Source organism: Oryzias latipes, chromosome 13 (assembly GCF_053564925.1).
Source record: "Oryzias latipes strain Hd-rR chromosome 13, Olatipes_Hd-rR_3.1".
NCBI lineage: Eukaryota > Metazoa > Chordata > Actinopteri > Beloniformes > Adrianichthyidae > Oryzias > Oryzias latipes.
In genome coordinates, this window is record NC_136249.1 from 14,050,427 (window position 1) to 14,066,177 (window position 15,751).

Genomic DNA, 15,751 nt, shown 5'->3' on the forward strand with positions numbered 1-15,751 from the left:
CTGACACTGATATAGTATAAACATAATAGTATCTTGGTCTGGATACTGTTTCATTCAGTAAATCTACATTCAACATCTGTTTTAAAAGCAAGATTTTGTGATATTTCTGTAAAATGAATGTGTAATCTATATGATGTAGAGTTAGATTATCTAAAAAACAGTGTGTCTGAGCTTTGAAGAGCTAATCACATTACATGCACAGTTGCGGCCATAATCCCGCTGCTGTTACTATGGTAATGAGATTCCAGGTCCGTCATCAGAGCTGCTGGCAGAATGAGAAATTAGCAGACATGATCCCTGGTTCGCTTGTCTCATAGTTCATGTGTGCAACATGTCTCATAATATTACAAGAAATAAATTTAAAGAACAGCTCTCGTAATTCTTAAAGTTCCACTCCGATGAAAATCCTGTTTTTGATGTTTTACATCCACAAGATGGATGTTCTTGTGGTGATTTTCTGATGATGGAGGACATATATAAAGAAAACTAAGCTCAAAATCGTATTTCTGTGTTCTGTATTTTTACGAATATAAGTCTTGATTTTTTGCATAGTTTAAATGTGCGAAATTCTCAGGTGTGACTTATTTGTGACTTTTTTTTAAATAAATCTGCTCCTATGTTTTTTATTTTCCCACTAATAACCGATAGATAGCGCTGTAGGTGTGTGTATTGCCACTGACAGCAATGCAGAAGAAGAACCGGCTCCGTCTCAGGCTCCATCTGATCGGTGGGTGGAGTCCAAAACAAACATGGAGGAGAATCTGATCGTTCTCCTGAACTTTAAGCTATTTTTCTTATTTGCATCAAAGACACTAATAAAAATGGTCCTCTACTTTTTTTCTCATTTTTATTTTTTCCTTCCTTGGACTGATGTGGGAGAGCAAGTCATTAAACTGGGTCAAAGAGAGACAAAAGTACAACTGAAAGCGGCCGTCATTCTGATGCAGCTCCTGCAGTAGAGGATGAACCTCACTGTACTACGAGAGTCTCTGAATGATCTCATGAATCCAGACATGGAGATGTGATTATGAATCTTTTGTAGTGTCATGGCTACAGAACACTTTTCGAACCCAGATGCTGGAACCCAGAAGAAACACAGCGGGAGGCGAACGTTGGCGGGTAAGAGTTTTAATACGAGGAGCAGAGAGCAGAACGTGAGCAGGTCCAGATGTCGGTTCCGAACTGAAAGACAGAAGTTAGTGGCGTCACTGGTGGATTTCTCCGTAGGCCGATGTTGACGAAGGTGGAGACACTTGATGAGGCAGAGGCTCGTGGTGGGACCGCAGGAGAGGACAGACTGATGAGAACGGCTGGGAACTGATTCGAGCGACCACTCGTGGTACTGGATTCCTGAGGGTGAGTAGAGAGAGAGACAGGTTTAGTCATAGGCTTGACGTAGCGAAAACGAACAGTAGCTTGACTTGAGGACCAACTATGCACCATCAGGGGCAACGGACTGGCAAAGACTGATGATCCTGTGGCTCCTTATGAAGGCGGATGAGGTGATGAGGTAAGTGGTCGCAGGTGTTGAGAATCAGCAGCCAAGCGGAGAGGAGAGGGGGAGGAGGCCGACAGAGGCACCATGTCAGTACCCCCCCCTCAACAACCGCCTCCAGGCGGTCAAGGGCGGCGATCAGGGTGGGCACGGTAGAAATCCTCAATGAGAGAGGGGTCCAAAATAAACGAGCGGGGAATCCATGAGCGCTCCTCCGGACCGTAGCCCACCCAGTCGACCAGGAACTGGAATCCACGACCCCTCCGACGGACGTCCAAAATCCGGCTGACGTCATAGGCCGGAGCGCCGTCGATGACCCGGGCGGGCGGTGGGGAAGTGGACGGCGGGCACAGAGGACTGTCCTGGACTGGCTTGATCTGGGAGATGTGAAACGACGGGTGGACCTTCAGGGCTTTGGGCAAACGAAGACGGACACAGGTAGGGTTGATGAGCTTGTCTATGACGTAAGGACCGATGAATCGGGGAGCCAGTTTCTTGGAAGATGCCTGAATGGGGATATTGCGAGTAGAGAGCCAAACCCTCTGACCTGGTTGATAGTCGGGTCCCACCACCCTGCGACGGTTGGCGATCCGGCAGTTGCTCTCCTTGGTGCGGAGGAGAGCGGCCTTCGTCTGAGTCCAGACGCGTTGACAACGCTGGAGGTGATGTTGGACGGAAGGCACTGCCAGATCCAACTCCTGGGATGGAAACAGAGGTGGTGAGTACCCTAGGGCGGCCTCAAAAGGAGAGATCCCGGTGGCAGATGAAGGATGAGTGTTATGGGCGTACTCTATCCATACCAGGAAGGTGGACCAGTCCTTTTCATTCTGTGCCGCCAGACAGCGGAGAGCTGCCTCCAGCTCCTGGTTCGCTCTCTCCGCTTGGCCATTTGACTGGGGATGATAACCAGACGAGAGACTGACCGTGGCCCCCAAGGCCGAGCAGAAAGCCTTCCACACTTGTGACGTGAATTGAGGGCCACGGTCGGAGACAATGTCCATAGGGATGCCATGGTGGCGAAAAACGTGTTTGACCATCAGGTCAGCAGTTTCAGTGGCCGTGGGGAGTTGAGGAAGGGGAATGAAGTGAGCCATTTTCGAAAAACGATCAATAACAGTGAGGACAGTAGTGTTACCGTGTGACGGGGGGAGACCGGTGACGAAATCAATGGCAAGATGGGACCAGGGTCGATTGGGAGTGGGGAGAGGATGAAGCAGACCTGCCGGAGCTGAGGATGAGGATTTTGATCGGGCGCACGTGGAGCAGGCAGCGACATACTCCCGCACGTCCTTTTCCATGGCAGGCCAATGGAACCTTTTGCGGATGAGGTTCAGAGTCCGGTGAACCCCCCCATGGCAAGCCAAGCGGGAAGTATGCCCCCAGGTGATGACCTCGGACCGGAGATCAGCAGGGACGAACAAGGTACCCCTGGGGACAGGAGGGAGGTCATCATTGTCTCTCAGGGCTTGGAGTACCTTGTTCTCGATGTCCCACGTGAGGGTTCCGATGACGCAGGTGGAAGGAAGGATGGTGGCCGGGGCGCGTTCTGATGGACTGTATTTTCGGGACAGGGCGTCAGGCTTGATATTTCGGGATCCGGGTCTGTAGGTGATCACAAAATTGAAGCGGTCAAAAAAAAGACACCAACGAGCTTGCCTGGAGTTGAGTCGTTTGGCTGAGCGGAGATAGGCCAGGTTCTTGTGGTCTGTCCACACGATGAATGGCTGTTCTGCTCCCTCCAACCAGTGACGCCATTCCTCCAATGCCAGCTTGATGGCAAGTAGTTCCCGGTTGCCGACATCATAGTTTCTTTCTGCTGGTGATAGTTTTCGTGAAAAATAAGCACAAGGTTTTAATTTGTCAGTTGAGGCCTCTTTTTGGGAGAGGACGGCACCCACACCGGTATCAGAAGCGTCCACCTCGACAATGAATTGACGAGATGGGTCAGGTTGGATGAGGATGGGTGCGGATACAAAAAGGTCCTTCAGTTTGTCGAAGGCTTGTTGGGCTTCAGAAGACCAGGCAAAGGGATGAGTAGTGGAAGTAAGGCGTGTGAGAGGAGAAGCGATGCTGCTGTAATTCCTGATAAATCGCCTATAAAAGTTGGCGAAGCCTAAGAACTGCTGAAGTTTTTTCCGTGTGTCTGGAGGTGCCCAGTTGGCGACGGCCTCTATCTTAGAGGGGTCAGGTCGGATGCAACCTGCCTCGATGACGTAGCCGAGAAACTGAACGGTTGGAACATGAAATTCGCATTTCTCGAATTTTACATAGAGTTGGTTTTCCAAAAGCCTCTCAAGCACGAGACGTACGTGATGTTCATGCTGGGCCTGATCATGGGAATAGATGAGAATGTCATCAAGGTAGACGAAAATGAAGCGATTAAGGAAGTCACGGAGAACGTCGTTGACCAACCGCTGGAAGACTGCAGGGGCGTTGGTGAGGCCAAAGGGCATGACCAAATATTCATAGTGCCCTAAGGGGGTTTTAAATGCAGTCTTCCATTCGTCGCCTTCCTTGATACGAACCAGATGGTACGCATTGCGGAGGTCTAATTTCGTGAAGATACGGGCTTGTTGAAGAGAGTCAAAAACAGACGTGATTAAAGGCAAGGAATATTTATCTTTGACGGTGATCTGATTTAGTTCGCGGTAGTCGATGCAGGGCCTGAGTGTCTTATCTTTCTTAGCCACGAAGAAAAAACCAGCCCCCACAGGGGAGGAAGAGGGTCGTATGTGACCTAACGAGAGCGCTTCCTGGATGTACTGTTCCATGGCGCTTCTTTCGGGACCGGACAGGTTGAACAGCCGCCCCTTAGGTAAAGGAGCGCCAGGAAGGAGAGTAATGGCGCAATCGTAAGGTCTATGCGGGGGAAGAGCGCTAGCCTTAGATTTGCTGAAAACTGCTTTTAAGTCGTGATAACAAGATGGAATGGAAACCAGATCTACTGAGGCGGGACTCTCGGTATCTGTGGGGGGAACACGGGGAACAGCGGACAGTAAACAGTTTGCAAGGCAATAAGGACTCCACTGAGTGACAGATCCCTGAGCCCAGTTAAATTGGGGATTATGTAATCTGAGCCAGGTGAACCCTAACACTATGGGGGTATGGGCGGACTGGGTGATGTAAAACTGAACTGATTCCCTATGGTTACCTGACGTGACGAGGAGAATGGGCTTGGTGCGATGGGTAATACGGGACAGGTGTTGTCCCCCGAGGCCCGAGGCTTCAATGGGGTTTTCTAGGGGCTCTGTGGGGATAGACAAGTGGTTAACTACACGAAAGTCAATTAAGCTCTGTTCCGCCCCAGAATCTACGAGGGCCCTGAGTTCATGAACTTGGCGATCGAGGCATAACTTGACAGGTAAATACATGAATTCTTTACCAGAATCTGTGGCAGATAACTCCCCTCGCGGCCTGTCGTCTAGCGAGGGGCTGGGAAGTTTAAACGAACTGGACATCCTGAGACTAGATGGCCTTTAGCCCCGCAGTAAAAACAGGCTCCAGCTTCGCGTCTTTTGCGCCGTTCCTCTTCTGACAGCCTTGAGTGGCCGATCTGCATGGGTTCCTCCATAGTCTTGGAGGGGACAGGACGCTCAGCAGCATACAGGCCTGGATCGATCGGTGGAGCGTGGATGGACTTAGTCGGGGGACGTGGAGCCGGATGACCTCGTTCTTTTTGGCGCTCACGTATCCTAACGTCCGACCGGAGAGCGGCGGACACTAACTCCTCAAAGGATCGTGCTTCCGGTTGAGAACAAAGGTGGTCTTTAATTTGTTCATTCAAGGACTGGTAAAAAACGCCTTTGAGGGCCAGATCGGGCCAGCCAGCTTCAACCGCTAGAATGCGGAAATCGATGACGTGATCGCTAACAGCACGGTTCCGCTGTTTGAGTGCGAGCAGCCGCCGGGTAGCCTCTTCCTGTTTACGAGGTTGGTCGAATATCAGGCGGAATTCGCCGAGGAATCGCTCGTAAGACAGGTGAGAGATGGGATTGGCAGAGAGAAAAGCTTGGGCCCACTGGAGAGCTTTACTTCGTAGAGAATTAATGACAAGGGTGATCTTACTGTGGTCGGACTGGTAGAATCGGGGAGCTTGTTGACATATTAACTGGCACTGCAGCAAAAATCCTCCGCAGGCTTCCACCTCCCCGAAGAAAGGTTCCGGTTGGAGTCGGATGTTTTCGGTTGCGGCCGGCACTCCGGAAGCGGAAGGAACTGGGACGACAGGAGTATGGACTGTGGCAGGCGAAACCTGGGAAAACTGGCTGGTTAGTTCATGTAAGGTCTGGGTCATACCATCTAGGCGATGAAAGAGATCCTGCTGGGCAGCCGCCATTTGCGACAGAGCGTCCGCTTGACGTCCCAGCATAATGCCTTGTTGGGAAACGGCTAATCTGAGTCCTTCTGGGTCAGCTGGGTTGGGATTAAGGCCAGTCCGTTCTGTCATGGCTACAGAACACTTTTCGAACCCAGATGCTGGAACCCAGAAGAAACACAGCGGGAGGCGAACGTTGGCGGGTAAGAGTTTTAATACGAGGAGCAGAGAGCAGAACGTGAGCAGGTCCAGATGTCGGTTCCGAACTGAAAGACAGAAGTTAGTGGCGTCACTGGTGGATTTCTCCGTAGGCCGATGTTGACGAAGGTGGAGACACTTGATGAGGCAGAGGCTCGTGGTGGGACCGCAGGAGAGGACAGACTGATGAGAACGGCTGGGAACTGATTCGAGCGACCACTCGTGGTACTGGATTCCTGAGGGTGAGTAGAGAGAGAGACAGGTTTAGTCATAGGCTTGACGTAGCGAAAACGAACAGTAGCTTGACTTGAGGACCAACTATGCACCATCAGGGGCAACGGACTGGCAAAGACTGATGATCCTGTGGCTCCTTATGAAGGCGGATGAGGTGATGAGGTAAGTGGTCGCAGGTGTTGAGAATCAGCAGCCAAGCGGAGAGGAGAGGGGGAGGAGGCCGACAGAGGCACCATGTCATGTAGAGCTTTTCAAAATAATAAAACTGATCTCTCAACTTCATCCATGTCCTCCGTGCATTGTAGATGAGATATACAGTCAATGCTTCAGTGTAGCAATGAGGCTAAAAACTTCTGCCGGTAGCTCCTCCCACAGTTCATTTTATAATTAACTACACATTTTGGAAAAGGCGTTGAGCAACGACTTTGACGCTCATGGAAAGAGAGACAGCTTTCATAAATTTGACGCACATATTGCGTTCGGTGTAAAAACAGCATTACGCTGAGCTTGGTGGAGTTGTTTAGAAGTGTTGCACTTTACTCCCAAAAGTGTGACTTGTGCTCCAGCATGACTTCTATAGTCCAGAGCAACTTAGGCTATAGTTTGAAAAAATACTGTATTTCTATATTCAAACCTTAAATATTCAGTACTAGATGAAAATCTGTCGTTTGAAAAAGGGGCTAATTTATGACATAGAAAATACTCTGGGCCAATCACAATCTCCCTCCTCTGCTACATCCACTTATAGACAACTAGATCCATGTACGTCTTTGTTTTCCTCCCTCTGAGATGACATCTGGCTCATAAATGTACGGTTGGATTTCTCCAATATTGCTCACCATTTTTGATGCACTTGTTGCAATGTTAGGTTGGGTATGTGAGGGGCTGTAAGCTAGCAGGAGAGTGTGTAAACAGAGGGCTCTCAGCAACGGGGAGGGGAACAGGGGTGGGGTTGCCTCCCACCCAACAGTCCCGCCCACAACTGAAAAGCGAATTTCTATTAAACTACTGTTGCTCTGCAGAAACTATGTCCTTGTATAATCATAACTAAAAGACCACTGGGAACGCCCTGAAAATAGATGAAAAGATGATCGGAGTGGGACTTTCAGCAAACACCTGAGTCACGGGAGCAGAGGAAATGGACAAAAGAAGAGAACACACACATACATGACACGGTGGTGCCAAACCAGACAGCCAAGCCACCCGCTGTTGTGAGACTCATGACCTGACTGTAGATGATCACACCACCAGCATCATCATCACAGCCATCTGCTCTCTCTCTCTCTCACACACACACACACAAACACATACACACTGTGTGCTCACAGACACAAAAGAATAGACAGATGCTTAAAAGTGATGTGGTCTTGGTTCGGGGGGCTCATTTTCCCCCTGAGAGTTTGTCAAAGTCCAGACAGTCGGTGGAAATTCCACCGCCTTCAAAAACAGACTCTGCCAAGAATACTTTTGATTTACTTTGAAAGAGCTGGCCTCTGGACTGTAATGTGAGGCAAACCTCAGTGGTCTACAGAGAACGCTCGGCCACCACTGATGCAGCGCTATCAGCAACACAGGAAGTTAATATCCGTGGCCAGAATTTAATGAAAGCAAAGCGGGAGGTTTTTTCCCATTTTATCTGGCAGCTTCTTTTTTTTTCTGAAAATGTTGATGAAACAAAAATACAAAAATTTGAGTGGAAAGCAAAACAGAAAAAAAGGACAACCCAGAAGTCTGTAAGAAAGTAGCCTAGGTTTAGGTTTAATGAAATTTTGCTGTAAGGTACATGCTATTATAACTCCACGGTTACATGCTAAATATAACAGCACCACATTTACATACTTTATAGACCTGTGAGCTTTAGATGAAGGGACAATAATTCAACTGATGACTAATTATACTAGTTCAAGACTTTTATAGGTCTAAGCATCACAAAAATGTAAACTAATTTAAGCAATTGAATATTTCCCACCTGTATTGTTTGCCAGTTTTCACCTCCTGTGGCCAGATCTGTAAGTTGGTTGAACGTTTTTTTTTCCAACTGTTTTGTGCTTTTCCATTTCATGCATATAAATGCCTTTAGTGGGTGTGATGAATCCAAAAAAACAAGTGCTCCCATCAGAGAGGGGCGGGTCTATGCCACTCCTTAAGCACCTAAGACGTGATTGCTATGTCAATCATTTGTCGGTGGGGTTCCTGGCATTCATTTAGCCTTCAGTTACTATTCTAGTTTGCATATGTAATAACATATTATGGTCTTTAAATTAGAAAACCTTTGTTGGCTACAGGCACCTTGCAAACAGCCAACAAGCTGCAAATTTCTTCATCCCTGAAACTCAGGGCGCCGTCAGGTAAAGCTTTGCATCTTCTGGGAGCCACTGGGTAACGATGTAAACATTCAATTAAATTCAGGTTAAACCACCTGTCAGGACATTGGAGTCATTTACCAAATTCTGTAAGGCTAAAACCTGTTCATGCTGTTTCTTCCAGATAGAAAAGTGCAGAAAAAAGCCACAAATGGACACATCTACAGTCGCACGCATTCATACCTGTGCCCACCCTGCTTGTTAAAGGCACATGCTAGCGCCACCACATGGCCAGTGGCTCTGCTGACCACAGGGACACAAAGCATTGATGAGATCTCACAGCCCAGCAGGCTGGACAGCTGCCTTCGCTCTTCCTGAGAACGCAAGAGAAATGAAAGAAAGTTTAACCCTATATAACAATTCAAATGATATTTGATGCAAGGAATTATTATTAGTTCATGATTCTGCCCTGTAGTTCATCGTCGTCCCACTAGGGGCAGTAAAATTACTTTTAATGCTCATCTTGAAATGGCTGCTTTCATAAAATCTCAAAGACACTTTTGGTGGTAAAAGTTTAGCTATTTAAAAAAAGGTGAGAATAACTAATCTATTGTTGTTATTTTTTTTACTACCTGCTCCATCGAAATAATCCTAAATGTGTTGATAATTAATTCTTTATAGCACAGTTACACAATATTAAAAATATGTGAATCAAATTTGTTACAGTGGGTTTCATAAGGATCTTTTATCCTGAAGACTCATGTCAATCTTAAAGTACCTTTATGAAGAGCAAAAACTTTCCAAAACATCAAAGATATCATAATTGCTCCCATCTATAGCTCATAAAAAATGATATTGCAGTTTTGTGTGGATTTTATCAAATGGTTTAAGAAACATTTCAATTCCAAAGCAATTGAATGATCTGTCAAATATTAGATGCAGTGGGGTTTACAGGATTAAGAGATGAAATCAAAGCTAAGAAAAGATAACACAAAACAAAAAGGCATGACAAGCAGATCAGCAGGTCTTACAGCACTAATGTCCTGAAGAGAAATGGACTTCTTCTTTTCAACAACTTGACCAAACCGTCCAAACATGAGCTGAAAAGATAAAACAGAACACTAACTAAAAGAGTGAATACAACAAGTACCAAAAAGTTTCATATTGAAACAAAATGCATGATTAAAGCAGAATTCTTGAACGATTCCCTGGAGATTCCTTTGGGTCTAAAATGTTTAAATAAAAAGTTGCTTCTAGTGCAAGAGGCTTATTAACTGAACACTCAAATAAACCATGCATGTCTTTGCATCTCATTGCACCACTCATTATTAAGATTTCACACATCGTTTGGCTGGGGGGAAACTGTCTATTCACACAGTAATGAAGTACATGTTAAAAAAGGCTAAAGGTGCATCACGAACGTGGACTGGAGACTTCCAGGGAGTCAAAGGAAGCGATTGCTCCTTTGGCCCAATTTCCTTAATTACTAAGTCTTTCAAGGATTAGAAGAATGCATAAGTGGGACCTTTCTTCTTTCATTTCAGTCAGAAAGGATGTTAGGTTAAACACACTGTGTTTATTATAGGATAAAAGTAAGGTCCCTGGGTTTCTGAGGTTTACCTAATGATGGAAGGAGAGAGTCTCATGAATGAGTGACTGTTTCAAAGTGACTGACTAATGAAGACGGGATAAAACAAATATGCAATTAGCAAATGCTTTTGAATGGCTTAATGAAGATAACAGACAGGAAAAGGCACAAATATTTATGTAAATCTTTTTTTCAAATTAATATTACCGGGAAGCTGATCTCCTCCTCCAGGACTTTGTCTCCAACAACCTAAATGCCACAGAATGCAAAGATCACACATATGTTGATGCTAAAATGGCTTAAAGTTCCCGACAAAATTATGAGGATTTTGTCTGTGCGAATAGTTTGTGTCTGTTGGAGGTCCAGAAAAAGTTGTAGTCAGTGTAGTGAGATTGAAGATTTTCAGAGAAGGTTTGTCTGTTTACCTGGCAAAATAACTGGTGGTTATCCTCAGATACCAGCAGCAAACAACAACACTGTGACCGCGTCTGCTGCTGCAGCTGCAGAGAAAAACAAACAAAACATTACTTCTTCATAAAATTCAATGAGACATCGAAAAAAAAAATTGAACTCAGGTGTGGAAACGTTTTTTTTAAGTAATTTTCAGTACAGAAACAGATAATTTCATAAATGAGATTGGGCCCTAAAGATAGCCAGTTTCATTAACAAACAATAGCTCAATGATAATCATACATAAAACTAATGAACATGATAGAACATTTACACAAAACTATTGCAATCAAAGGGAAAATGGCACATTATCATGAATTGTCACTTAGGTGAGCTCTACCTCCCTTCAGGTGTGCTTGGTTGTCATGTCGCTCAACCCACCAAAATCAGGTAGGCCTTTCACTTTGAACCAATAGCTAAATAGCCCGCCCTCTTCTCACGTCACTCAAATTTTTGCCTTTAAATCCATGAATGATTGTCTCTTGGCACTCTAGATGGTTCACCGGCCCTCCTCCACCCCATTCTCCTGAAGTGGTGTGTTTTGGAATGGTCTGGCTTCTCATCACCATGGCTCTGAGGCTTCTGTGCTAAAAGTTCATCCCAAGCATGCAAAACGCCCTCAGCCCAGAGCCAAACGTTTTATTTCAGGCCCATTTTTCTGTAACAAATAAATTATTTTTTGCATTTCTAATATTTCTCCTGATTGAAAACAAGGTTAGTACCTTTAAAAAGGTGAATCATCATAGACGTAAAGTAAATGTTATGTGTTGCTCACATTTAGTTGTTTGTCACCATGGAGCCTGAGCTCCCTCTTAGCTGACTGACTTTGCTCCTTTTATGAGGAAGAATCAGACATTTGACTGGGTTTATTTTCACTTTTTAAGAAATGTTGTGTCTCTCAAGGTTGGGTTGAGAGCGCAACAGTATAGGTGAGTATAGGTAAGGCAAGTTTGCCTTTAGGTTTTCTTTATTGTTTTCAGTTTGGGTTTAGTAATTTTGGATTGGACAGGTGATGGTTATTCTGTCCGACTTCGACAGTCAGTTCATTTCGGTCAGTGGTTTTCCTGCTTTTGCTTGTTTTTTGTCCAAAGTCCACCCCTTTTTTTTGGAGGGGGGGGGGGGGGGCGTTCTTCATCATAATTTAAACCTTCCTTTATGCCCAAGATAATCAATATTATTTTTTAGAGTCTCTGCTGCTGCTGTCCCCTGTTCCTTTTGGGTTAGGGTCTCTTTTCGTGTCCCTTGAGATTTTTGATGTGTTTCCTTTAGGGTTTTAACACCTTTGGGAGCTTATCTGGGACATGTTTCACTTGACTGGTGGCTGTGTTCTTTGTGAGAATATTTTCTACTTTTACAATGATTTCTTGTCTTGTCTCATCACACTTCGTCCTGGTTTACTCCTTGTTTGGATTGGGTTTAGTAAACTTCCTTGATCTGTTGAAACGGTCAAGAACTGCACTAAAAACCAGCTGATTTGTGGTGTTCATTTCTTTAGATTTGCTGCATCAAAGCAATAGAGTGGGAAGATGTTTCTGCCCTGTATGAAAACCAGGCTTTTGCTCATTCAATTGTGTAAAAAAAAAATAGCTCAACTGGAGAAAAGAATTTTAATAAGTGACTTTGCTTTAAAGAACTTGAAGTAGAAATGCTCTGCTTGAGGCCTTGAAAGAAGGAGCTCAATTATCGTTTCAAAAGTAAAAGAATAATCAAGAACACTCAAGAAACTTATAGAAAACAATGAAGGAAGGACTGACGCCTCATTTAATTGGTGTTTTAGAGAATATGTTTAATGTTCAATCTTAGCTTACTCTGATCAAAATTGTGTTTAATTGTTTTTAACAATTAATCTGAAGATGGAGGACAAATATAAGGTAAATGAATCTTAAAATTGCATATATTCATATTTCTTTATTCAAATTGTTGTCAATCTGGAGCAGACAAAATACTGTATGCCATTTGAAAAAGAGCTTTCTAGCGACATACAGAAGAATAACTGGGTGGCTCACAAGTTCTCTGCACTCCGATGCATGCACTTGCAGACAAATAAATATATGTACATCTTTGTTTTCCTCATCTGACCTGGAATCTAGCTTCAAACTCTACGGCTGGATAGCTCTAAGATTGCTCGCCATTTTTATTGCGCCAGTAATGTTAGATTGGAGGTGTGAGGGGCTGAAAGCCATCACAGGGCGTACAAAGAGAGAGCTCACAATCATGGGTGGCAATTCCTCACAAACCACTGCTGCTCTGCAGAAACTATGTCCTAGAAAACAACACAGTTTTCACAGACTATCGGAGTGGGACTTAAAGAACCGTGCATTTATGATGACTTTGAAATTCAGTTTTCCCTCACTTTGTACCTTCAGAGCTGACAGAACAGTCTTTCCTTTTATACTCCATCTGTTCACCCCTCTTGTCATTTCATGATTACCCCCTCATTTACTTTGCTTGTTCACCATTCCTACTGACCTGTCCTTTTGTGTCTTTTGCTTTTCCTCTTCACAAAATGAAACATTCTGAACAAATTTTTAGAATATTTTTTATGGAAAAGAAATAAATAATATGGAGAAATAATTCAAATAGTTATAAAAAAATATATAAATTTAAAAACATGGAGGATTATGAAAAAGCATGTCTACTTCAATATGTGAAATAGTAATTCTTCAGGAAGATCCTCTTCCTGAGAACCTGAGTAATCTAACCGTTTCAAGCTAAAACTGATTTCTAGACGCCATATGGATTAACCAATGCTGAGCTTTTCTTTAATCTGTTAACCACACATGCGTGTCTACAAAAAAAATGTGCACATGCACACGCTGCAGATCTGTTTCTGCAAGCAATCCACGGAGATCTGAATGAAAAACACCAACATGCTCAACTAAACAACACACATAAACCTCAAGTATACACACATAATGCTCACTTGTCTGACATGTTTTTGGCTTACACATAATAAAAACTAAGTGAAAATCTCAGTGCTGCTCCTTCAAGTGCTCTTCCCACTGAAGTTATTCTTCAACTCCTCTTCCTCCTTTATCCTTCATCCTCTCTCACCACCAAGCTAGTTTTAAATGCCATAAAAAAACCTTAAAAATATTCCAACAAAACACATTATAAAACTGATTCAGTGGTTTGAAACCTCTTGTTTTGGTTCTTCAAATGCAGCTTGGAGGCACAGAAGGATGGTGTGTTACATCAAAAAAAGAACTCCCATCGCACACTACTCTAGTTCAGACAAGGCGGCCCAAAGGTAGCGCCCTTGCTGAGAAGGACAGGTATGTCTGACTTTTGAACTCAAAGATGGCCAGTAAAGATTCCCACTTCTGGCATCAGAATTTTATAGTAGTAGATGGTTCTAGCAGCCCTTTGAATACAGGAAAAAAATAATAGCAAATTCAGCAGTAAAAAAGTAGATTTTTCTCACTTTTTTTTTTGGACGTCCTAAATGTGTCTATTAGGGGACTTTTAAGCAGATTTTGTTTGAGTTTGTTGATGATGCTTTTGTAAAGCTGTCTGTTATTAAGTCTTCCTATCATATCATATCTGTCTTATCTGATAAAAATCCTGTTTAAAAAGCAATCTGGCTTTTAACTAGAACGGATAAGTCATGTCTAAGTCATCTCCGGGGCAGTTTAGCTTAGGGGGGGTTACTCTCTTTGAGGAGCACTTTTATCGCACGTTTACAACAAATATTTTGAAGGACATTACTTAAACTCTCACAGTAAAAACATAACCTTAAATGTAAAAAAAAAAAATCACAAAACATCAAGAGATCTAATCAAATTGTGACAAACTGTCTGCCTGGGAAACCATTCATTCATTCAGCATCATTTTAAATGAATATTCTAACCAGGGTCTGTTTGGGTTCCATGTCCTTGAAAAACTGTTTTTTTACAAAAACACACTGTGCTGTGTTGGACAATTTTTTTTATCAACTCCAAGTTCATCTGCTGCTGAGCTGCTGCTGCCATGCAGTGGTGGACACTCTGAAACAGCAGAGAGGCGGAGCTTATGTGCTTGTTGCTGCGGCGCTTGGCTGCACTTGCCTTGCTGATGCTGAAGTACTTTCAGTTGTTTCATTACTGCTTGTGCATTCCATGCTCACTCTTTCTTAAGCCAAGTCCTAACATCAATTTTTGGGTAATTTTAGGGTACAACGATACAGAATGCAGAACTAAAATGAAATGGTAGAAACCATTGACTGTGAGCTCCAAGAAACAAAAATCCTATAGACTTCTGTAGAGAAATAAACAGCTGTTATTCTGTCATTCTATTGGTCAGAAACAACATTCTTCTCAACATAACTTTTTTTTAAACCTGTTTTTGATAATCCTAATTTTTTTTTTCATGCTATTATTTTATGTGGTACAGTTGCCTCAATAAAAGTAGGTGGAGTCTGTTGGCCCTCAAGCACAATATTGGAAATGCTTGATTGGCAGATTTCCTGTAGCAGACTTCCAACATGTTCGCTCCTGTCTGGGCCACAGTAGTTGCCACAGAAATGTTGACTCAGACCAACAGAACTAAACCATTTTCTATGGGTGACATCACACTCACTCGATCCAGGTTTTTTATACAGTCAGTGGTAACAACCTTTCCTGGGGTGGCCTAATTCATGGATGGGTTATTAAAAGGTTGACAACTTGGTGAGAATTTAAAGCATCTTATCCTTATGATAGTCTTTGGTTTATCCTGCATCTGTTTATATCGTCCCACATACTGCAGCCAGCTGAGAGGATTTGGCAGCTCCTAAACTTCCAATCTGTGGAGTGGATTTCTTTTTGACCCGTGTCACTCAGACCCCAGAGCTGCTTTGATGCACATTCAAAGCACCAGTTTCCTGACGCTTTCCAGACCCTTCTAATTGCTTAACTGATGAATAAATAATGAAGAAGGAGCCCACACCTGTAGATGAAACAGTTCAAAACCTCTTATTCATCCGGGCAGACGTAAGGACAGAGTGCTTCCCTCAAGTTTGCATGTGAATGAGAGAAACAATTAAAGCTTAGATTCAATTTCAAGCTCTCCTTGATTTCCGTTTTATTTGTTGCAGCTCTAAAGAAGAATTAATGATTAAAGAGGGCGTTGCAACAAACTTTTGTTGAACTTTAACAAAAGCTATGAAATATTAAAAAACCAGGCTGGAGCTGAATCTATATTGAGAGGAT

The 15,751-nt window shown here is 43.8% G+C and overlaps 1 protein-coding gene and 1 long non-coding RNA gene across 3 annotated transcripts in view; both read right to left on the minus strand.

Moving 5' to 3' along the window:
* Window positions 1–15,751, minus strand: part of pde2a (phosphodiesterase 2A) — a 211,080-nt gene that overhangs the window by 19,762 nt on the left and 175,567 nt on the right. For both annotated transcript variants that reach the window (XM_023961218.2, XM_023961217.2), the window contains exons 10-13: window positions 10,559–10,633; window positions 10,341–10,382; window positions 9,577–9,645; window positions 8,789–8,919 (exon numbers count right to left, since the gene is read on the minus strand). In XM_023961218.2, coding sequence (XP_023816986.1) covers window positions 8,789–8,919; window positions 9,577–9,645; window positions 10,341–10,382; window positions 10,559–10,633 — 317 coding nt within the window. The remainder of the gene's footprint in view (window positions 1–8,788; window positions 8,920–9,576; window positions 9,646–10,340; window positions 10,383–10,558; window positions 10,634–15,751) is intronic.
* On the minus strand, window positions 6,007–6,458 carry LOC144996808 (uncharacterized). Its single transcript, XR_013659616.1, has 2 exons — window positions 6,335–6,458; window positions 6,007–6,244 (listed from the first exon to the last, which is right to left on the minus strand). It is a non-coding gene; the product is annotated as an uncharacterized LOC144996808 (long non-coding RNA).